At 47.7% G+C, this 23,917-nt stretch overlaps 1 protein-coding gene across 1 annotated transcript; it reads left to right on the top strand.

The window, feature by feature from the left end:
* The first annotated feature begins 13,331 nt into the window (after positions 1–13,331).
* UPM1 (urophorphyrin methylase 1) lies at positions 13,332–16,874 on the top strand. Its single transcript, XM_078583944.1, has 6 exons — positions 13,332–14,014; positions 14,089–14,166; positions 14,802–14,871; positions 15,003–15,072; positions 15,723–15,930; positions 16,474–16,874. Exons 1-6 carry the CDS (start codon positions 13,460–13,462, stop codon positions 16,657–16,659), a joined length of 1,167 nt encoding a protein of 388 aa, XP_078440070.1. The 5' UTR covers positions 13,332–13,459; the 3' UTR covers positions 16,660–16,874.
* The last annotated feature ends 7,043 nt before the right edge of the window (positions 16,875–23,917 follow it).

Raw genomic sequence — 23,917 nt, 5'->3', positions numbered from 1 at the left:
CGCGTTCCGAGAGAAACACAGGATTTAATAAACGCCTCGAAAATGAAAGCACAAAGAGATCTTATTTTGTCGAGAAAAGCAACACACTACTACCATTGCGTTTCCATTAGAAAAGGTGAACACTGGGATTTGGTGGCCTCCTAAGGGCCAAAAATCACTAGGGTTTGGGTGCCACGTTACCACCGGAACACAGAATCTGGTAAACTCTTCGAAATGAAAGCACGGATCGATCTTGTTTTCTGGAAACGAGCAGGACGCAAGCCTGTTGTTCCAACTGAAATAGCATAAGGCTGGGAATGTGTCGCGTTCTTAGAGTCAATATACTGGTTTCGAGTGCCGTGTTACGTACGAAACACAGAATCTGGTAAAGTCGTGGCAACAAAAGCACAGAGCGCCCTTGTTTTCCTCAAAGAAATGCAGAACGCTACCATTTTCTCGCCGTTGGAAAAGGAGAAGCTGGGAGGATTTTGGCTTCTCACATTTAGAACACGGGGGATTACGGTGCCGCGTTCCGAGAGAAACACAGGATGCTGTAAACGCCTCGAAATGAAAGCACAAAGAGATCTTATGGCCCTAAGGAGGCCACCAAATTCTAGTGTTCAGCTTTTCTAATGGCAACAAAATGGTAGTGTGTTGCTTTTCTCGACAGAATAAGATCTCTTTGTGCTTTTATTTCGAGGCGTTTACCGCATCCTGTGTTTCAGTCGGAACACGGCCCCGTAATCCCCCGTGTTCTGAATGTGAGAAGCCAAAAAACTCCCAGCGTTCTCCTTTTCCAGCGGCGAGAAAATGGTAGCGTTCTGCATTTCTTTGAGGAAAACAAGGGCTCTCAATGCTTTTGTTGCCACGACTTTAACAGATTCTGTGTTTCGTACGTAACACGGCACTCGAAACCAGTATATTGACTCTAAGAAGGCGACACATTCCCAGTCTTATGTTATTTCAGTTGGAACAACAGGGTTGCGTCCTGCTCGTTTCTTGAAAACAAGATCGATCCGTGCTTTCATTTCGAAGAGTTTACCAGATTCTGTGTTCCGGTGGTACGTGGCACCCAAACCCTAGTGATTTTTGGCCCTTAGGAGGCCACCAAATCCCAGTGTTCAGCTTTTCTAATGGCAACGCAATGGTAGTAGTGTGTTGCTTTTCTCGACAGAATAAGATTTCTTTGTGCTTTCATTTCGAGGCGTTTATTAAACTCTGTGTTTCTCTCGGAACGCGGCACCCTAATGCCCCGTGTTCTGAATGTGAGAAGCCAAAAAACTCCCAGCGTTCTCCTTTTCCAGCGGCGAGAAAATGGTAGCGTTCTGCATTTCTTTGAGGAAAACAAGGCTCTCAATGCTTTTGGTGCCACGATTTTACCAGATTCTGTGTTTCGTACGTAACACGGCACTCGAATCCAGTATATTAACTCTAAGAAGGCGACACATTTCCAGCCTTATGCTATTTAAGTTGGAACAACAGGCTTGCGCCCTGCTCGTTTCCAGAAAACAAGATCGATCCGTGCTTTCATTTCGAAGAGTTTACCAGATTCTGTGTTCCGATGGTAACGTGGCACCAAAACCGTAGTGATTTTTGCCCATTAGGAGGCCACCAAATCCCATTGTTAAGCTTTTCTAATGGCAACGCAATGGTAGTAGTGTGTTGCTTTTCTCGACAGAATAAGATCTCTTTGTGCTTTCATTTCGAGGCGTTTAGCGCATCCTGTGTTTCTCTCGGAACGCGGCACCCTAATCCCCCGTGTTCTGAATGTGAGAAGCCAAAAAACTCCCAGCGTTCTCCTTTTCCAGCGGCGAGAAAATGGTAGCGTTCTGCATCTCTTTGAGGAAAACAAGGGCGCTCCGTGCTTTTCTTGCCACGACTTTACCAGATCTGTGTTTCGTACGTAACACGGCACTCGAATCCAGTATATTAACTCTAAGAAGGCGACACATTCCCAGCTTTATGCTATTTAAGTTGGAACAACAGGCTTGCGTCCTGCTCGTTTGCAGAAAACAAGATCGATCCGTGCTTTCATTTCGAAGAGTTTACCAGATTCTGTGTTCCGGTGTTAACGTGGCACCCAAACCCTAGTGATTTTTGGCCCTTAGGAGGCCACCAAATCCCAGTGTTCACCTTTTCTAATGGAAACGAAATGGTGGTAGTGTGTTGCTTTTCTCGACAGAATAAGATCTCTTTGTGCTTTCATTTCGAGGTGTTTACAGCATCCTGTGTTTCTCTCGGAACGCGGCACCCTAATCCCCCGTGTTCTGAATGTGAGATGCCAAAAAACTCCCCGCGTTCTCCTTTTCCAGCGGCGAGAAAAAGGTAGCGTTCTGCATTTCTTTGAGGAAAACAAGGGCTCTCAATGCTTTTGGTGCCACGACTTTACCAGATTCTGTGTTTTGTACGTAACACGGCACTCGAAACCAGTATATTGACTCTAAGAAGGCGACACATTCCCAGCCTTATGCTATTTCAGTTGGAACAACAGCCTTGCGTCCTGCTCGTTTCCTGAAAACAAGATCGATCCGTGCTTTCATTTCGAAGAGTTTACCAGATTCTGTGTTCCGGTGGTCACGTGGCACCCAAACCCTAGTGATTTTTGGCCCTTAGGAGGCCACCAAATCCCAGTGTTAAGCTTTTCTAATGGCATGAAATTGTGGTGTGTTGCTTTTCTCGACAGAATAAGATCTCTTTGTGCTTTAATTTCGAGGCGCTTACCGCATCCTATGTTTCTCTCGGAACGTGGCACCCTAATCCCACGGGTTCTGAATGTGAGAAGCCAAAAAACTCCTAGTGTTCTCCTTTTCCAACGGCAAGAAAATGGTAGCGTTCTGCATTTTTTTTACGAAAAGAAGGGCGCATATAGAAATAGAGAAAGTGATAGAGATAGAGATAGAGATAGAGATAGAGATAGAGATAGAGATAGAGAGAAAGATAGAGATAGAGATAGAGATAGAGATAAAAATAGCGATATCGATAGAGATCGAGATAGAGATAGAGAAAACGATAGAGATAGATATAGAGATAGCGATAAAGATAGAAATAGAGATAGAGATAGAGATTGAAATAACAATAAAGATAGATATAGCGATCGGGATAGAGATACAGATAGAGATAGAGATAGAGATAGCGATAGAGATAGAGATAGAGATAGAGATAGAGATAGATATAGAGATAGAGATAGAGATAGATATAGAGATAGAGTTAGAGATAGAGATAGAGATACAGATTCAGATACAGATAGGTATAGCGATATAGACAGAGATCGAGATAGAGATAGATATAAAAAGACCCTCCAAGAGCTGATGAGCATTGGAGCTGGGAGAGAAGCAAGCTGAGGCATAACCAGAACAAGACGATCATCACCTCATCGCAAGGGTTGTGACACTAGGTTGGTGTGATTGTTCTGGTTTCAGTCATTGTGCTCATCTCCCCCTAAGACACTCTAAGTTGAGTTGGAAAGCATCAATCAGTGCATTTCCAGCGCTTTCCAGCTGAGATTGTTCTTCGTTCAAGGTTAATTTCAAGTTGTTTGTTCAAAATCATTTTCTATCATCTAGTTCTCATTCAATTCCACCGTCACCCAAGTTCCTTGCTCATCTGCAACCCTTGTGCAAGCATAGCCCAGAGTTGGCTTAGCTAGGACCAAGCACAGCCTAAGCTACGCCAAGCAAAGCCGCGCCCAGTCAAGGCCGAGCGCAGCCAAGGCCACGCCCAGCCAGGCCGAGCGCGACCAACGGGCCGTGTGCAGCACGTGTTCGCTTCTCGCGCCCAAGAAGTGCTGCGCGCAGCCACCAGGCCGTGCGCAGGTCCTGTGCACGCCCCGCACGCAGCTCCTGCACACGCCCCGCGTGTAGCTCCTGCGCACGCCCCGCGCGTAGGAAGTCCTGGGCGCAGGAAGTCTCGCACGCAGGAAGTGCCGCGCACAGCCACCAGGCCGTGCGCAGCTCCTGTGCACGCTCCGCGCGCAGGGAGAGCCACGCGCAGCCAAAGGACTGCACGTCTCCTTCGTCCCCTGCTCAAAATTACAGGCAAAGAGCCTGTAATCAAGCAGACTGCTCCATAAGATAAGTTTGCTGACGTTGAATTTTCCTAATCTAATCTTCAGAAGAAAAACTGTAACAGGAGTTAATTAAGATTGGCATAAATCGAGTTTACAACTGAAGATCCTGTTAAATTGATTCTACGAAAGAACATTCTACAGAGATTTACGAAAGATAATTTAATTGATTGTTAGGACAAGTTGCAGAGATCTGATAACATAGATTGAATTAAAAGACTCACTACTTCATTACCTGCTCCCTGTGGTTCGACACCCTTACTCGCTTTATAGCTGTGAGGTTTCTTTAATTGTTGACTGTCTCAAACACTCACACGACTAATCAGTAAAAACCACATAACTGGAGACTATCACGGACCCCCCCAATAAGTGGCCCTTTTGTCCACGGTATCGAGCCGTTGCCACCACAGTTGCAGCCGCCTGGAGCTGCCGCCATCGCCGGGGTGGTCGCAACTGCCAGAGCCGTTGCAACCGCCGGACCGATCGCACCTGCTGGGCCGGCCGCAATCGCCAAAGCGGTCGCAGCCGCCTTAGCTGACCGCAGGTGCCGAGCATTGCCGCAGCCACTAGAGCAGCCGCAGCCACTAGGGCGACTGCAACCGTCGATGCCAGACACCGCCACCGGGCATCTCGGTTGCCCCCTTCGTCGCCACCTCACTAGGCATCACCACCGGACACCTCCATCGCGCCCTGTGCCCCCGTTGATCATCGTCGACCCACAACGCCTCGACGGACGATGCCCCGGGGCGCCATTCCTCGCAGCCCCGAAGAGGTCGTCGCCCCGAGCACAGGACGTCCTCAACGAATCTTCCACTGACCTTTACAAATAGTTCCAGCGCTACTTTGCTTGTTGAGCCGTCGTGATCTCTCCAGTTACTCTTCACCCCACCTGCTCTGCTGACTGTCGATGACATTGCATTGCGAGCCACCGCCGACGAGGTACGTCGTCCTCTCCCGTCGCTCGTTTATTTACCTCTTGCAGCATATCCTCGTCTTGACTCCACTGCTCTTGGGCTAGGTAGGTGAGAGAGGACAAATTGAGAGAGCTATGGTCAACTGAGTGTCTTATCGGTACGGACGAGTACGTCCGATACGTGCTAGCCCTACATATAGAATCCGTTCGGCCGTAGACACCTTCGTCGCTCTGACAAGGTTTGAGAGGCCACCATCGCCCAGCTAGTGACCCCTGCAATCTTGGAGCTCGGCACCTCCCTCAAGTCGGAGCCTACACGTACGACATGTAAGGCATTCAACGCATCGTAGTTACATTGACCCGTTAGGTTTTAGAATCGTCAGACGACGACACTGCCGTAGTCTGATACCATCATCCCTTATTGGCAACGAATCATCATATTTGGTGTCAACCGAACGACGTCCCTGACGACGTCCAACATCACTAGGTATTGTCCATTTTACCTCCTAATGGTGTCGTCCAACCCGCTGACCTTCTCTCATCCTCTACTTCGTCCACTCTTCCATCTCTTCTACAATCTTGCTATTGCATTTTGAACATTGTCATATTTTATAAAGAACAACTGAAGTTACAATCTTACATTGTAATATCTCTCTCTCGCTCTTGTTTCTCATCACCCTTTCTCTTTCGTTCCCCATCACTCTCTCTCTCTTTCTTGTTCCTCATCTCTAGTTTCTCATTACTCGCTCACACTCTCTCTTTTTTCTCATCTTTCTCTCTCTTTCTTTTTCGTCATCTATAGTTTCTCCTAGGTCCATCGCATCACTTAGTTACATTCACTTAGTGAATTTTCCCATCGGACAATGCCATCGACGACGTCCGACATCAGAAACTATAAATGAGGAACTAGAAAGAGAGAGAGAGGTGAGAAATGAGAGAGAGAGAGTGATGGGAAAGAAAGAGAAAGGGTGATGAGAAACAAGAGCGAGAGAGAGATGTTACAATGTAAGATTGTAAATTCAGTTGTTCTTGATAACCATCGTACGTGCAGTGCCCGACTCGTGATGATTCCCCGATCTCAAGCTCTGAAGCAGGCAATCGGTGACCATGACGATGACCTTCTGACCCTCGTCAGAGTGACGATGGTGACTAAGGCGCCGAACAGAACAAGTCTGTAGGGGCTCTCATGACGGACGGGCTCAGTCCATGCCTAGGAAGACGCTCAACTTTGTAGTTTTCTCGATAAATCTCTCACCTAATCTAACCTGAGCGCGGTGGAGTGCAGTCAAAATTATACTGAAAGATGTAATTAAACTGATGAGCAAGGGGAAAAACGTACCTCGTTGGTGGTGTCGTTCATCGTCGATGTCTACGTCAAGCACGAATCGGTGGGGTAGAGTGGAGAAGGAGTGCCAAAGATGGGCTTGGAATTAGCTTGACTAGCGGTGGTGGCACGGCGCAAGAGCGTATTGCTGAAGGATGGTGGCAAGGGCGAGAAGGCAGAGCAGCAGCAAGATGGATCGAACAAATGTCGCAGTGGTCGCCTCTAGCATGGGCAGGGTTTGCGGCAGGCAACTCAAGGCATTGTGCATGCGTTGACACGTGAGTCGGCAATGGCGACTGCAGATCACGAGCACAGCCGAACATCGGACAAGGGAAGACACAGATTGGGCAGCCTGATGTGCACCGTGCAGCATTCAACCACGCGGAATAGCACCTATGTTGCACTGATCAAGGGCACGTCCAATTGCACTATTACGGGCGTTGCAGTTAGCCGGTGCGTTGCAGTCGCCTGGTTGGCTAATCTCCAACTAGTGTAACATGAAGAATAATAACCGGGTCGCACGCGGTGTAAAGAGGTTCCAGGCGCACGACCGAATGAAGGATAGTTGAGTTACTGAGCTTGTTGGAGCCAACGTTGATTGCTCTTGATCACGCAGGGCAAGACTGGTCAGTGGTCAGTGTAGCAATATTTCCCAATATTCAGTGCTGAGGAGCTCTCGTGATCGTACAAGGCAATCTCGATCGGTAATTAGCACAAAAACTCCCCGCTAACAGCCAGCGTGACGATGTTCTCTGAGTCACACTGAGCAATGACAGTTGTACCGGATGCTAGGGCATGGATTGGAGTGATCCAACGGAAGGGAATGTCGTCAACGATGGAAGAGCGAACCTACACCAATCAACCTGAATGGCGCGATGACTTGTAAGAATCCCCTTGTCGGTGATGGAGGGAGTAGGGACAGACGTGCAAAACATCCGAAGGTGGACCGGCGGAGCACCTTCGGGCGCCCTTCCTATTCCCCTTGATCTCCCTCTTCCTCTCCTCCTACTCTCTTCTTCCTTTTCCTCTCCTTCCTCCTCTCCTTCTCCTTTCTTCTTCTTGGTGAAACCTGGACGATGGTAACTGCCAACACAAAAAAATCCAGATCTGACTGAACGTGGGGCTCATCGTGGCCTTATATAGGGCCATGATGGACCCCTTAGAAAGAGTCCAACAAGGGCCCAATAAAGACCCCATTTTACAACATAAGTAAGAAAACTAAGAGATAAAACGATACAAAATTAAAACGATACCAACGCGTCATGACGAGTAGGACCACTCGTCATGACAAACATAAGACAGAAACTAAACCAACGAAAATGGATAACGAAAACACGAATGATGGGGGATCATCTCGACAGCAAGACGGAACGCCGCCAACAACCACACTGAGCCGCACGAGCTGATGCTCGCGACACCTCGTTCAAGTACTCCAAGTGAACGACGAAGCTGCACGCGTTTTTAGTTTATTTTCTTTATGTCATTTGTTGTAATTTCCTCGCCGAATTATGGACCGGCCGTTTGTGTTTTGGCCTCGTCCATTTTGATCGTTTTATTTTTTCTCGTGTTTAGAGAGAACCGCTCGCGTTAAGACCGTTCCCTCAAGTTACACTGATTGGGCATGCCCAAGAGGACAGATAGACTTATTGTGAGAAAATCCAAGTATTGTGTTGTTTCTTTCTTTAGCCTTAGCCTAGAGTATAGCGCTAGAAATAGACATCGTCGTAGAACGTGGGAGATGTGGCCTACCTCCACGACAGGATCAACGTGGAGTCCTTCGCCCTCTCCTAATCGCAGTCTTCTTTCTTCGCTAGAAGCCCAATTCTTGATAGTTACAGTGCAAGAAGCTATCAAGAACATGGATCTTGGAGGTTTCTTGGATCTCCGGCATCCTTCGTCGTCGCTAGGAATCCAACGCCGTCGGAGGATCTGTGCCACCGCCACCGTGACTGCCTGCATGTCCTAGCTGAAGGCCGTGCACCGTCTCAGTGCGCTCTGTGGTCGACGGCGTCCACGTGCCGTCCTCAGCGCATCGTGCCCCGTGCGCCGCACCTCTGCCGCCGTGCGCCCCGCGCGCTGCGCCACGCATGCGGCCGTTCGCACGTCGTGCCCCCGCGCGCTGTGCCCCCATGCGCCGCGCCCCCGCGCGCCGCTCTGTCATGCCCTGTACGCCCCGAATCTACGCGCCGTTCTCCCACACACCGCGCCCGTACACCGTGCTCCTGCGTGCCGCGCCCCGTGTGCAGTAATTCCGTGCACCATGCTCTCGCGCGCCCCGCGTGCCGTGCCCCGTGCGCTATGCCCTCAGTGCGCCGTGCCTGCGTGCTCAACGCCCTCGACTCGCCATGCCCCTGCACGCCACGTCCTAATCTGCAGCAATCCATGCGCTACATCCTTGCATACTGCATACCTGCTCGCCACTTCACCATGCGCCAATGACAATTTCTGGGCTCATTAATCAGGTTCATAGGAATTCCCCTTAAAAATCGCAGATCTTTACTTCTTCCGATATCCGTCGCATATTGTCCTGTGCCTCGAGAGTTAGGAACCTAACAGAACCGTCTTAATACCTTAGAGAGTGAATAGTCATAGATTTCTTGTGGTAGTGCATTATTTCCTTCGTGGAACGTTGGATGCCCTTGGATTGTTATACTATCCCTCGTCTTATGCATTTGGATTTGGCCCAAAGGGACCTTGGGAAGTCGATTGTGCTCAATCGAACTTCGCCAACTTAGCTACTCATCGAACTTGACTGTGAAATTCTTCATACTCGTCGTCGTTTCTCAAAATTGTCATCTTATCATCTAGAAGTTAGTGCATTCATAAACGTTAATTATGGTGTAACACAAACAGGTCGATCCCGGTCATCGTCGTGTTACATCAACGAAGATACGGGCATGGACGTGATCTACCCGGGGTGTTTAAACCCAGGCGTCTTCACGGACGCTTTGGCGTATTGGTTGTGCTGGACATGGACCGACGACGATGCTGCTGACGGCGATGGCGGCTCCGCTAATGATTCGTTGGCGTTGTTTGGATGTGCTCCATCAGTTTCTCATTACTCTTCCACTCCCGCTCCGTCGTTTCTCACCTGTCTCTCTCTCTCTTGTTCCTCATCTCTAGTTTCTCATTACCCTCTCATTCCTTCTCCCTCGTTTCTCACCTCTTTTTTCTCTCTTTCTTGTTCCTCATCTCTAGTTTCTCATTACTCTCTCACTCCCTCTCTCTTGTTTTTCACCTCTCTCTCTCTCTTTATTGTTCCTCATCTCTACTTTCTCACCTCTCTCTCTCTCTCTTTATTGTTCCTCATCTCTACTTTCTCACCTCTCTCTCTCTCTCTTTATTGTTCCTCATCTCTACTTTCTCACCTCTCTCTCTCTCTCTTTATTGTTCCTCATCTCTACTTTCTCACCTCTCTCTCTCTCTTCCTCATCTCTAGTTTCTCATTACTCTCTCTCTCTCTTTCCTCAACTCTAGTTTCTCATTACTCTCTCTCTCTCTCTCTTTCCTCAACTCTAGTTTCTCATTACTCTCTCTCTGTCCTCATCTCGAGTTTCTCATTATTCTCTCTTGTTGCTTATCTCTTTGTTTTTCATCGTCCCTATCTCTCTCGTCCCCCATCTCTCATTTCTTATCACTCTCTCTCTTCCATTTCCCATTCCTCTCTCTCTCATTTCCCACCTCTCTCTCTCTCTTGTTCCTCATCTCCAGTTTCTCATTATTCTCTCTTGTTGATCATATCTCTCGTTCTTCCTCTCATTTCTCATCTCTTGCTTGTTCCTCAGTTCTTGCTCTCGTTTCCCATCACCGTTTCTCACCACACTCTCTTGTTGCTCTTCTCTTGTTTTTTATCTCTCTTGTTCCTCATCTCTCTTGTTATTCATCTCCTCTCTCTCTCTCTCTCTCTCTCTCTCTCTCTCTCTCTCTCTCTCTATCGCTCTCTCTCTAATGTAATACGACGTTGGCCGGGATCGATCGGCTCGTATTACGTCACAGGAATTATGATGCGAGGACGTGAGATGTAATTCAATGCACGGGAAAATAGCGGATGAGCAGCAGAGGGAATCGGCAGATAACGGTGTCGGCCGTGCCGGTCAACGAGAGAAGAATGATCTCTAGATCAAACTCCCAATGACCCGCAAAATCAACTAGACGTCTAGACAATGAGGGGCGTATGACGGCCCTGGAGTGTTCGGCGTCTAGGCCAAAGAATATCCGTCAACCTCAAGAATTCCTACACTCGACGACGGTGGCTATCCTATCCGTGAATTGTAATGAAAATAATGGCAGAGGACGCGATCGCAGAAGACGAGACTGGAAAAGATAATAATGCTGGTAAACGGAGGGGAGACGAGACTAACCTTAAGTCCCGCTAATCCACGGCATCAAATCTCGTTCTGGCAGGTGATGTGGTGTAGATTGTAACTTGTCGGTCGACAACTCTGGCGAGATCGCTCGGACGTCGGACCGATGAGCGCAGGAGGTGATCAAGTCAACCGACCTTGGGACCACGGCAAAGGATGCGGCAGCAGACGGGCATGCGTGGAGGTGTTTGGTGCGCGCGCGCACGGGCCGGCGCGAGGAGCACGACGTGCGCACTGGCGGGCGCACCGCCGCGGTGGTCGCGAGCGGCGCGCAGACGCGCCTGCGGCGAGGCGGAGAGGCGCGAGGAGGTATCCTCGCGCGGGCGCGGGCGATGAACGGTGGAAGGGTGGTCGAGCGGGAGGCGAGGGCGAGGGGCCAAGAATCGAGAGGAAAGAAGTATGGGAGAATTGAGGGCTCAAGAATGGTAATGGGGAAGGGTCAAGAACGAGATGGGAAGGGTCAAGAACGAGATGGGAAGGATCAAGAACGAGATGGGGGGGTTCAAGAACGTGAAGGGACAGATCAAGAACGAGATGGGAAGGTTCAAGAACGTGATGGGAAGGATCAAGAACGAGATGGGGAGGGTTCAGGAACGTGGAGGGGCGGATCAAGAATGAGATGGGGGGGGTTCAAGAACGTGAAGGGACGGACCAAGAAGTTCAAGAAAATGGGTGGGGCGTGCTAGAATCAAGAAACGGGGCGAGGGGAAGGAATCAAGAAAACGTGGGGGAGGGGAAAGAGGGGAAATTCAAGAAATGTGGGAGGATGTTCAAGAACGGTGGTGGGGTGGATCAAGAACGAAGAGAAAGGGGGGGGGGATGGATCAGGAATGGTGGAAGGGTGGAAAAAGGTACCAAGAAATGGCTTTCTTGAACTGTAACAACCAAGAACCCTCCAAGAAAGAGGAGTTCTTGACGGATCAGGGGTGTGCTCCCTCGGCGGGGCAGATTTCCCCGGTTGATGGCGTGTCGGCGACGCTTCTTGAATCTCCCAAGACCCCCGGAGTAATCTCGACGAAGGCCTCTTTCGATTCTTGATGGCGGCGGCTTCTTGAAACTCTTTCCTCGCACCGGAGTGATCTCGACGAAGCGCTTTAACACGTCTCCCTCGGAGTGATCTCAACGGGAGAGACGTGAGCTCTTCCCACGGAGTGATCTCGACGTGGGGTGGGGTTAGCCAAACCCCCTACACTACTCTCTATGATAGGGGGAGACGAATTGTGAATAAACTTTTCAACAATGACTCCAAATGTTCCTTGGGCATGCCATCCCCTTATATAGGGAGGATAGGTGCCAAGAGAACGTGGGAGAGGACGAACCGTCGCGAGACGTGGTTCGACCTCTCCTTACAAATTCAAAAATATAAATATAAAAGTAAAAGGAAATGACGAGGACGAGGCCCAACACATTGGCCCAGTCCACTAATCCAAAAATACAAACAAACATGAAATGAACATAAGTAAAGATAGGAGTTCTTACGCGGGGTACTTGAACCCCAGGTGGCGAGCATCGGCGCGGGCTGCTCGACGTGGCTGCTGTCGTCCTGGCGCGCCGTCTCCAGGATGGTCCTCCATCACTCTCTCTCTCTCTCTTTCCTGTTCTCTCTTGTTATTCATCTATCTCTCACCCATTTCTGATCTCTTTTGTTATTCTTCTCTCTCTCTCTCTATCTCATTTCTCATTTCTTTGACTCTCTTTACTCGGTCTCTCATGAGTAGTTTTGAGACTTGCTCAGATTTCCACCCCACAACTAGGGTTGGATATTTAGGACAGAGGAGCAGTTTGACCGCACCAAACTGGGACCGTATGTCCTCCATTTGGGGGTGGACCGGTTTGTCAAACAGGTTTAGATCTAAGGGTCAAACCGAAGTAGAACAGGAAGTCTATTATTTAATATTAATTTAATATTTTTATAAAACTCTAAAATTATCAAATCCAACTTAACGGAGAGGTTTCTACTGATCTCAGCCTAGATGCTATATATTTGATCATTTGTGGGCATCCACTTGATGTAGACGATATTTAACATTACTATGAACATAACTTTTCTACTTTGACTTTGACATTGACTAGTCAACCTGACCAGTATGGGACCCGTCCGGACTAGACCATGACTGAACAAGAACGGACTGGGACTGTCAAACCCTACCCACAGCTGTCCTGCTCACTGTATAGTAGTTTTTCCAAGCATTCCAAAATTTGCTCCTCACCTCACGAGACCGCGCTGCCATCCCACATATGCAAATTTTTTAGTTGCATGAGAAGCCTAGAGCGGTGTCCAATGCGAATTAATGCGACAATTTGGCATAGCATACCACATCACACAAATTAGCCCAAAGGAATGCCCTTATTCGGAGTTTAAAATTTTTCCTTATTAATAGAATAACATTAAAGTGCAACATATTTAAATAACCATATTCATATACCCACTCTACTGTTTAGCTAATAAAATATATATAGGTGTGAAATTAATCTCATAATTTTTGGATTCCACCGCCATCTTAAGTTTGTATAATATTATAATAATTAAAATATTATCCAAACTTAAGGGTGGGCCCCATGACACGTCATTACATCATCCAACTCAACGGCGTCGTCCGTCCTATTACACGTCACCCGTCCCGTCATTACATCATCACGTCATCCGGCAAAATATCTGGCCTCTGCGAGATGCGCCACTGCAAAGCCGGCGACCCTTGCATGGAGGAAGAGGCCAAGAGACCCTTCATCTCCGAAGAAGCCAGTTCGAACCCAGGAGCGACCTCACCCTTCCCTCTCCTCAAATAACCTCTCTCTCCCGGCGTAGAGCAATCGTAATGGCTTCCCGGGCGGCCATGGCGATCAACTGCCCTTCTCTCCCTTCAAAATCTCTCCTTTTTAACCCCTCATCCCCTTCTCTCCGACCCTTCTTCCCCCTTTCCCTCTCTTCCCCTCCCAGCGCCTCTCTCACCGTCTCTTCTTCTTCCTCCTCCTCTCCTTTCACAGAGAACGACTCGATCGAGAGATTCCAGAGGGATTCCTGGCTTTACAAAGGAACCCATCTCGCAGACCCATCTCCCGTTCTTGAGAACGAAGTTTGGGGCGACGATGGCCGGCGCGAGATCGCTCTCCAGCTGCCGGAGCTTAGAATTCTGCTCAATCTTCTAAGGGAGAAGAGGAGTTCGAGCGGGTCTCAATTGGGCGATGTGACTCTGGTAGGAACAGGGCCTGGAGACCCGGAATTGCTCACCCTTAAGGCGGTTCGCGCCATTGAAGCTGCTGATCTCATCCTCTACGACCGGCTTGTGTCTCATGAAGTTCTTCGTCTGGTGCGGCCGGACGCTCGGCTTCTGTATGTGGGAAAGACTTCTGGGTATCACAGTCGCACGCAGGTTTGATTTTGAAAGTTTTCCTCGCCGATTTCTTGGGAATCTGTTCGTGTGATTGACGGGAGGGTACTCTCCAGGAGGAGATTCATCAGTTGCTGTGGAATTTTGCGGAGGCGGGGGCGAATGTAGTGAGATTAAAGGGCGGAGACCCGCTGGTGAGCCTACCTTCTTTTACCATAATCTATCTTTTTCTATCTACCGATCTCTATCTCTGTGTTTTTATCTCTTTTTTCTTTCAATCTTTATCTTTGTCTCTATCTGTCTGGCTGTCTTTATCGCTTTCTCTGTATCTTTTATATCTCGCTATCTATCTCACCATCTTTGTCGTTATCTGTCTCACTATCTATATTTCTCTTTCTCGTGGTCGCTCTGTCTCTTTTTATTTATCTCTCTCTATCGCTCTCTGTCTTTAATCGCTTTCTCTCCATTTATCTTTGTATGTTTATCTATCTGTCGCTTTCTCTGTTTTTTATCTATTCATCTATTCACCCATCTTTCTCAGTATGTGTGCACCGCTTTCTATATCTATCTCTCTGTCTTTAAATCTTTCAGTCTATCGTTATCTATGGCTATCTCTCTGTATTTACCTTTTTCTCTCTCTTCATATATATCTTTTTCTCTCTGTACATATCTCACATTGTGTGTATTTCCCTGCCGCTTAGTCATAAAATCTTTCTCCCTAGCTCTATCCATTTATCTCTCCCGTCTTTTAGTTGGTTCTCTCCTTTGTAGTTTTTATACAGAAAAAAAACACGAATTTCCATGCTAAGTAAGCCACTCTTTGCATCAGATATTTGGACGGGGCGGAGAAGAAATCGATTACCTGCAGCAACAGGGTATTCGAGTTAAAGTAGTTCCAGGTGCTGTGAGATGCAACTCTCCTCTTGATTTGGAATTATTTGATTAATAATCTGCTTAATAATCCGTGATTAGTTTATCTTCTTCTCAATGATATGTGGTTAATCTGTCTTCTTCTTCTTAATCCTACCAGGAATCACGTCTGCCTCTGGCATTGCCGCTGAGCTTGGCATTCCACTGACTCACAGAGGAATTGCCAACAGGTGATCAATCTTTTGTTCTACCTTTTTGCGTTTAAACACTGACTAACTGTTGTTTTTGGAAATAAAATAAAAATTACCGTTTCCCTGAAATTACGCAACTCTCTTCCATATCCATCTGTGGATTTATTGGCTTAGTTGAATTTTTATGGGATTTCAATGTTTTTCTGTTTGATTGAATTTTATTTATTCCATTACAGAGTTTTCTTCAAAAAAAAAATTTATTCCATTACAGAATAATAAACAAATATTGTTTTATAAATGAAAGTGGTCTGTCTTACGGTCTTGATAGTCCTTAAAAGGTTGGTGGATAATGACGACACAATTTTCATGGATGATGACCAGCTGAATTCTATTAGTAATCATCCACTTGTCATTGTCTTTGGTGAATCCGTGCTGTAAAAAAATTCTCTTATTTGGGATGGATGACAAATTCATCATAATCGTCACCATTCATGATTGGCCTGAATGAATGACAATGACGAGTCCATCATCAACAAAGGGATGACGCCGTCACCATCGCCATCATCATTGTTGTCATCTACATGTTATCGGTGACACCGAAGCTATAAACACTTAATGATTTGAAACACAAACTGAAGCTATAAACGCATCCATTATAGGACATTAACGTATTTATTATTTTTATGCAGCATCAGATTTCTGACAGGGCATTCAAGGAATGGAGGAACCGATCCGCTCTTTGTGGCCGAAAACGCAGCCGACCCAGAAGCAACATTGGTCGTCTACATGGGTTTGTCCACACTTCCTTCTCTTGCCCAGAGGCTAATCAGCCATGGGCTACAGCCACAGACCCCAGCTGCTGCTGTGGAGAGAGGGACGACCCCTCAGCAACGAGTGGTGAGCAGTACTTCGATAATTATTAAATGGGTACTTTGCATAGTAAAACTTCAAAGAAAAATCGGTGTTAGAAGAAATTTTTTATGCTGGGGGAAGAAAACATTAAGAATAAGTTTTATCTCAAAATATTATGCTTCATGCAAGGAGTACATGCAATATTCTTTTTGGGTAGAATAAATTTTCAGACAACTTGCGCGTACTTCTGCTGTTTCATATTCATTTACTTTATGCCATTTTTTATAAATTTCTATCTCTACGACGGACATGAGAAATTTAACTGTCCTCAATTAAAGGGAACTATTTTTTGCATGCGGAATAAATCATTAATAATTATTTTTCACAACTTTTCCTCGACATACTTATTTTCACATGTTTACATAAATAAAAATTTCGATGACGTCTTCATAGAATCTTGAGTATTATTGGGCCGGTCAATATGTCAGGATCATGGATTTTTATTTTTGGTTGAAAAGAATATTGACATCTTTCTGAGTAGAAAACTTAAATAAAAATAATCACTCTTAAAAAAATGTGCTTCAACAGGTTTTCGCTGAGCTGCATGATCTGGCAAATGAAGTCCAGGAGGCAAGATTGATTTCACCGGCTCTTATAATCATAGGCGGGGTTGTAGCGCTTTCTCCTTATTGGCCAAAGCCCTTTGAGGATGTTCATCCCAAATCGTTGGTAAGAACCTCTGCAGAATGCAACTTGGAGCTCAACGCTTGCTAGTCAATCAATTCTTTAAAGATGATAGCTCATGGAAGAGGCCGGGGCAGCCAAGTATGAGCTGTTGACAGCTTAAAATGCCCAAGTCCTCATTTTACACTGAAAACAAGAGCAAAAATCTACACGCCTCAAGCAATAATAATGTGCCCATAATGATGTATATTCATGTGATTAACATTTGGTTTATTAAAATTTTCTTTGGTCTCTTCATTCACTTATTAGATCGGAGTCCAACAGTCCACTTTTTTTCTGTTTGCATTCACGCGGATCTTATTTCTGCTATTTTCCTGCAATGTTGGGAATATTTTCAATTTTTTGATCAATTCCTTTTTTACTTTACGGGTAAAACGTACTTGCGTTGATAATCTAATTCTGGGATAATGGAAAATAAAGGTAAGAGACCTAGATAAGATATTGGATATAGAATTGCTGTTAGGACTCTGTTAGGCCTAACAGATCCACGAGAATCACGACGCACTTCTTCAAATGTAAGACGAACTCCGAGAATAGAAACTCAATTGTCCCGATAAATCCCAAGTCTCGGTACAGAGTTGAAAGAACAAATGCAATGGACAGATCTGAGGTGAAGAGAGAAAGATAAGAAGAATAGCCTGGAAAAGATGAGTCCTCCGATAGATCTCCGAGTGGCAACAGGATCTGGCCGGATCGGCGGTCGGTGGCGGAGAATCTCCTCAGTTCTTCAGAGAGTGCCCGAATGCCCCGGACAATTGCCCCTCTTCTTTATTTATACTCTTCTTGCCGGCTTGTTTTCCCGCCTTTATTCAAATACTCACACGTGTGGGTTACCCCGTACGTGTGTGACTAGGTACCTTCCTCTTCCTTGACATGTAGGTACGTAATGGTTGCTTATCAATTGCCCCTGGAGGCGTGACAGTTAAGAATGAAGGTTAAATAAAAAATAACCTTAAATTTCTGACTTATAATGATCCAGTTTAAAATTCTGACCTGTGAGATAATTAATAAGCTCCTATGCTTGAGTGTCATTTAATCCCTACTCAAATTCTATTGCCCTACAGGTTCCAGAAAAATTAGCACTTAAGCAACAAATCTCTTCCTTGAATACTCAACCAACGTGATTCTCGTAAGTAGATATTCATGTATTTTTTGGTTATATATGGAGTTTAAATAAGAAACATCGAAAACTATTATGTGGAACTAACATCGGCAACATGTTTTCAGTATCGGGCAATATAATTTGATTAATGATTCATCTCGGTCAGTCATTCAAACTTTTCAAGACCATCTCAGTATTTCAAACTATAACAAAATCATTTAGGACGAATCATTCCACGAAATACTTAGTATCTTCATAATAATGAAGATAGTTGTATTTTAACATCACAAAGAAATGTCAGATCCTATAGTATTAGTACATCAATATTATTACATGGTTATCACAGTCCAAAGTTTTCGACAAATTATAACCGATTAATTCAGTCAAAAGATGTTGTCAACACTCAATTCATATTTCAAACTATAACCGATTATACATAAGTTAATTCATATTGACAGAATTGATTATAGACTTTGCAGAGTATAAATACTGCAAGAAAAAATTGTCTTAACATAAGATTGAAGGAATTGTATTGTTGACACGAATTTATTGGGAATTTTGAGGAATAGGGTTCGATTATTTTATCGAGAATAATTAACTTCTTTTATATGTTTTATGAGTGATAAATATATTCAACTAAAATTAATGAGTTGCATTGAAATCTTCCAGTTTGTCACTTAATCAGTTATATAAAAATGACAAAAAATAGTCGCCAAACCAGAAGAGCTTTGAATTATCTTTCACACAATCTAGTGCACATCCTGAATTTTTGAAAAAAAAGGAATTTTAAGACATCAAATGCACAAACAGGTTTACTTGAAAAAAGATACCCATTTTAAAAAATCATTATTCCTTGATCAGTGGAAAATTATGAGGATATTGATCTCGGTGACATATATTTGTAGAAACTCAGAAACATTTAGGTTAAATAATAATACATAATGTACACATAGATTACTCTTCAGGACCTACATTTAATTGAACAAACTAGGATGGAATAAAATTTCCAATAAGATTTAAGTTCAGTTATTCTTGTCATACTAACTTGTCCTATCAGAGTTCTGGCGGGTACATGTTCCTTAAGTCAACTTATATGCATATTCCTTTGATTATGATTGTGTCAACTTATATGCATATTCCATGTTCCGACGACCGCCGCTCCATCTCCGTGTCCACTCGTGCCCTGCCGCCCAACGCCTGGTCGCCAGCGCCAGGCCACCATAGTGCTCGGTCGCCCTTCGCCAGGGCCACCCAGCACTCAGGCCGCTAGAGCGACCAGGCCGCCCACGCCAGGGCCGCCCAGCGCCCAGGCCGCCGAGCGCCTAGCGCCAACCACCCAGCGCCTGGCCGTCCCAGCGCCCAGTCGCCCCTTCGCCAGGAATGCCCAGCGCCCAGTAGGGTTCGCCCAACCGATATCCATCCGTCAAACGGTATTGGACAATCGACATCCAATATCCGGGAAAAAATGAGACGGTGTCGGATATCGATCAATATCCGTCTAGAAGGGGTTAGACGGATATCGGTATCGGATATCGGGGGGTGAGGACGGATATCGGTACCAGATACCGGATAGCGGTTTTCGATATCCGGATATCGGTTCCGATATCCGGAATCAACCGATAAAATATTCAACCTTTTCACATTACACTTGTTAGTTTAAATCACATTATTCAATTTTGATATATATTCAACACCCGTTATTAATTAGTGTGCAATTTTTTTTTCTTCCATATGGGATAACAGGATTCAAAGTTAAGGTAAACTCTGAATCCAGTTATCCCACATGGGAGATTTTAGAAACTTTTATTAGTATATATTAAATGAGGTCGTTATATTACTAAATATCAAAATAATAGCTATGTCTATTGTCGCTATTTTTAAGAGCGTTATATATGTATATTAATTTATTAATTAATCAGTATGCCTTCCAATAAATAGAAACAAAATTTGCTTTATCTTTCCATATGGGATGAAGGGATTTCGAGTTTAACACAACCAGAATCCCTCTATCCCATATGGAAGAAATAAAAAATAGTCTCATGTATATAATAACAAAGTTGTATGACCAAGTAAAAATAACTTGTGGTACCCCCTTCCCCACGTTACCTCTACAAAATGTGAAAAGCCAGCCGACCAAAAATTTAGGAGAGAGAAACGTGGTTTTAATGAGCTTCTCATATTTTTAGGGAGAGAGGCATGAACAGCTGAGCGAGAGGGAGAGAGGGAGGGGGAGGGGGAGAGAAGAGAGAGAGATTGAGCAAACGAGATAGAGAGAACGAGTGCGAAAGAGAGAAAGAGCGAGAACTAGAGCCAATGAGAGAGAGAGAGCGAGAATGAGAGAGAACGAGTGTGAACAAGAGCGAGAGAGATAGAGTGAGAATCAGAGCGAACGAGTGTGAACGAGAGCGAGAGAGATAGAGCGAAAACGAAAGGAAGAGAGCGAACCAGTGCAAACGAGTGAGAGAAAGAGAGAGTGATAAATAATTCGATCCGATATCCGATACCGTCATCTGTCCCCCTGAGACGGAGACAGATGCCGGTATCGAACGGATACCGGTATCGGATATCAGCACTGTAGCAACCGATATCCGATACCGATATCCGGTATCTGGATATCGAAAAAAAAGGATGCCGGAAAATTCATTTCCGGTATCCGGTTCAGCATCCGTCCCGATACCGGCATCGGGATGGGCAAACCCTAGCGCCCAGGCTGACTGAGCGACCAGGCCGCCTAGCGCCCAGCCACCCAAGCGCCAGGCCGCCTCGCCAGGGCCGCACGCCCAGGTCGCCCAGCGACTAGCGCCGGCCGCCAGCGCTGGCGCCCGATGCCAGGCCGCCCGCCAAGCGCCCAGCGCCCAGGCCGGCGCCTAGCGTCGGCCGCCTAGCGCCCAGGCCTCCGGCGCCTAGCGCCAGCCGCCCAGCGCCCCACCGTCCCAGCCCCAGGCCGCCCCCGCCAGGGCTACCCAGTGCCCAAGCTGCCGAGCGCCTAGCGTCAGCCGCCCAGTGCCTGGTTGCCGCAGCACCTGGCCGGCCTTCGCCAGGGACGCCCAGCGCCCTAGCCGCCTAAGCGACCAGGCGGCCCAACGCCCAGCCACTCAAACGCCAGGCTGCCCAGCCAGGGCCGCCCAGCGGCCAGGCCGTCGAGCGCCTAGCGCCGGGAATTGCCCGCCCCTTGGCCGTCCTCGCTCTCTAATTGCCGCTCGCATCCAGACCATGTCCCACGCTCGTCAGCGACACGACTAGAATTCCCCGCATCCTCATCACGCACCCCTGTGCAGAGGTACTCCTAAAACTCTTTGGTGTCCTGTGTTTTTCGTCCAGTGTTCCGCGAGAAGTTCTTCCACTGCCGTCGGATTTGTTTGGATTTTCTGGAATTTTCAATGACCAGTGGATTAAGTTTTTCTTGAGTTTTCCGTGGAGATGAATTCGATAGTATTGATTTTGGTGCTTGGCATCATCGCGGTGGTTGAAGACAGTACTCCCGCCCTCGACGAGGAAAAGGGCTGCACCACTACTATCTCATCGGATTTAAGTCTTCGAAATCGATTGTGTGAATTGTGGTCTGTTTTATCCATTCCCTCCCTAAACCAGCCCAATATCTAGCATCCCATCGTCCCTTTTTCCGTCACCTCAGTCATTGATGTAGGACGTCATCACGGGACGTCCTACGGCAGAAGGGTGGTCCGCTCGTCCTTTTCGGGGATGATCGTCTCGGACTGCACGTCCCGCTTTGGGTGGGGTGTCCCGGAAAGGCCCTGTGCGGGGTCCTCAATTCGTTGGGGCCGAAGGTGTCGCTATCTCAACACGGTCTGCGCCCCACGTGGTAGTCGTCGAGGCATTGGTAAGCCTGATGACCGGTGGGCGGGCAAATCCACCGGCCAGACGGCGAGACGGCGGCGGATGGTACGACAGCTTACGGTGGCCGAGGCGGCGGCAGCGGCGGCCGAGGGCGGCGGCGTACAACGGCCGGGACGGTGGCGTACCGCGGCCGAGGGCGGCGGCCTACCGTGGCGGCGCGCGCAGCTGAGGCCGTCGGGCGGCTGCCGGCGGCGCAACAGCGGCGTCAGCGGTGGCGGCAGCGGCGAAGTGGCCGGCGGCGGCAGCGGTGGCGGAGCGGTGGCGGCATCGCCGGAGGTAGCTGCGGCGCGGCGAGGCGCGAGCGGCGGCCGGAGGTGGTGGCGGGTGGTGGCCGGAGGGGGCGGCGGAAGACGGACGGAGGCGGCAGCGGGCGGCGGCAGAAGGCAGCCGAAATCAACAGCGGAAGGCAGCCAGAGGCGGCGGATGGAGGCGGCCGGAGGCGACCGGAGGCAGCTGTGGCTGGGCCACAGACTGGACCGCGGGCTGGGCTGCGGGTGACCACGGTTTAGACCGCGGGGCTGGGCCGTGATCTGGACTGCGGAGTTGGGCCGCGGTCTTGGGTGGGTTGGCCCAGGAGGCCAACTGGGCTGGCGGCGGCCCAATATAATGGCCCATCAAGGGGTTTAGGGCGGATGTGGCATCATCGGGCGCGTGCATGGCGGCTAGGGCTGACGTGGTGCCTCGGGACGCGTGCATGACAGCTTGAGCTCGCGGCGCTTCAGGTTGCGGTTGTGGCGCCTCGGGGCGCGGGAGCCAAGCCAGCGGATTGGGCCACGTTGGGCCTGACTAGTGGCACCGGCCCAATAGGCGTTGGCCCACTGGACCAGACGGGCGCAGCGTGGCTCTAGGCGCGCGGCAGGGCAGTGCCGGGCGCCGGCAGCGCGAGTCAGCGCGGCGGCACGCAGGTTGGGCAAGCGGCGAGTCGTGCGGCCGGGCGCCCGGCGGCGCGGAATGGCGCGTGCGGTGGTGCAGCTACGAGCGCGTGGCGGCATGGTTTTAGAGCGCACGGGTGGCGCGACTCGAAGCGCGCGGCGGTGCGGGTCTGGCGCGCGACGGCGACGGGCACAGCGGCGCTGCGGCGCGAAGCGCGGCCAGCGTTTCTGTCGCGCCGGCGGCGCAGGAGCGGGCATGCGCGGCGCTGCCAGGTGTCTTGTAGCGGTCTCGCGCGTGGCGGCAGGCACAGCACGATGAAGTCGCGCGGCGCGCGCAGCGGCGCAGCGGTGGTGCGGCGCGGCTGTACGGCGCAGCGTGGTGGGTGCACATGTGGCGGCTGCGGGGTGCGCGCGCAGGCGGAGGCCGGAGGGAAGCGCACGCGGGCGTCGACTGAAAGGGACCGGCGGCGGTGGCGCCGCCTTCTTCAACTCTCTCTAACTCACTCTTGTTCCAAAAATTTCAATCTCAAGACTTGTTTCTTCTTTACCCAAGGGATCCTATATATAGGCCCCATGAGAAACAACAGGAAACCCTAACTAGAAAGATGAAAATTTTACCTAAAACCTAGGGGAAAAAACTTAGATAGGTCGAGGGCTTCGCCATCAGTCGTCCTACAGCCATCACCTCCTGTTGTTCTGCATCACCTATGCTAACATAATATGGAACTTAAAAATTTTTCCCCACATTTGAATTAGATTTCCATATAGTTGAAATATATTGTTATGTTAAACACATAAAGAACTGATTCTTTCTCTAGCATAAGGCATGGTTTCATTGGAAGAAAATAATATTAGCTCAATTAAAAAAGCAGGCATATACACAAAAGCTAATAAAAACGTATGAGAAGGGAGATTAAAAGATAACAATCTAACCTTTATTTAGCATTGAACGCGGAAGGATGGATAAAAATTTAATTTAATATACACATATTTGGCCTTGCTCGGCCTCCTCCATATATTAGTTGAATTAATCTAAACATAATTATAATGATCTAAATGGAAGGTATTTTTAATCCTCAACGGGGGCCTAGAGTATCTTCAACCCTAAATTTATGGGGGTTCTAACTAATAAGACAGTGAATTAAATTTCACCTCCTCTTTTCTCATGATTTTCATCAGAAATATGTATTATTAAATCTATTATCAAAAAGTGCACTAGTCTTAAATTATCAAATGGCTTTTCAGTCCTTAAAAGATGTAGATGAATTCATCACATAGTTAACCAAGTATACATCTAGAACACACGCAGTCTCAAATCATATCAAAACTTAGTCTGACTTGGCAGCCACACTGCGATGCAGATAGTGAATAATGTGGTGTTGAAGCACAAATGCACTATGCTATAAAATCATATTTTAACAAGAACCCATCCAATTATTTCACATATATATATATA

This window comes from Wolffia australiana, chromosome 12, assembly GCF_029677425.1.
Source record: "Wolffia australiana isolate 7733 chromosome 12, ASM2967742v1".
Lineage (NCBI taxonomy): Eukaryota > Viridiplantae > Streptophyta > Magnoliopsida > Alismatales > Araceae > Wolffia > Wolffia australiana.
Note: the sequence above shows the minus strand (reverse complement) of the source record. Positions and strands in the feature narration are given on the sequence as shown.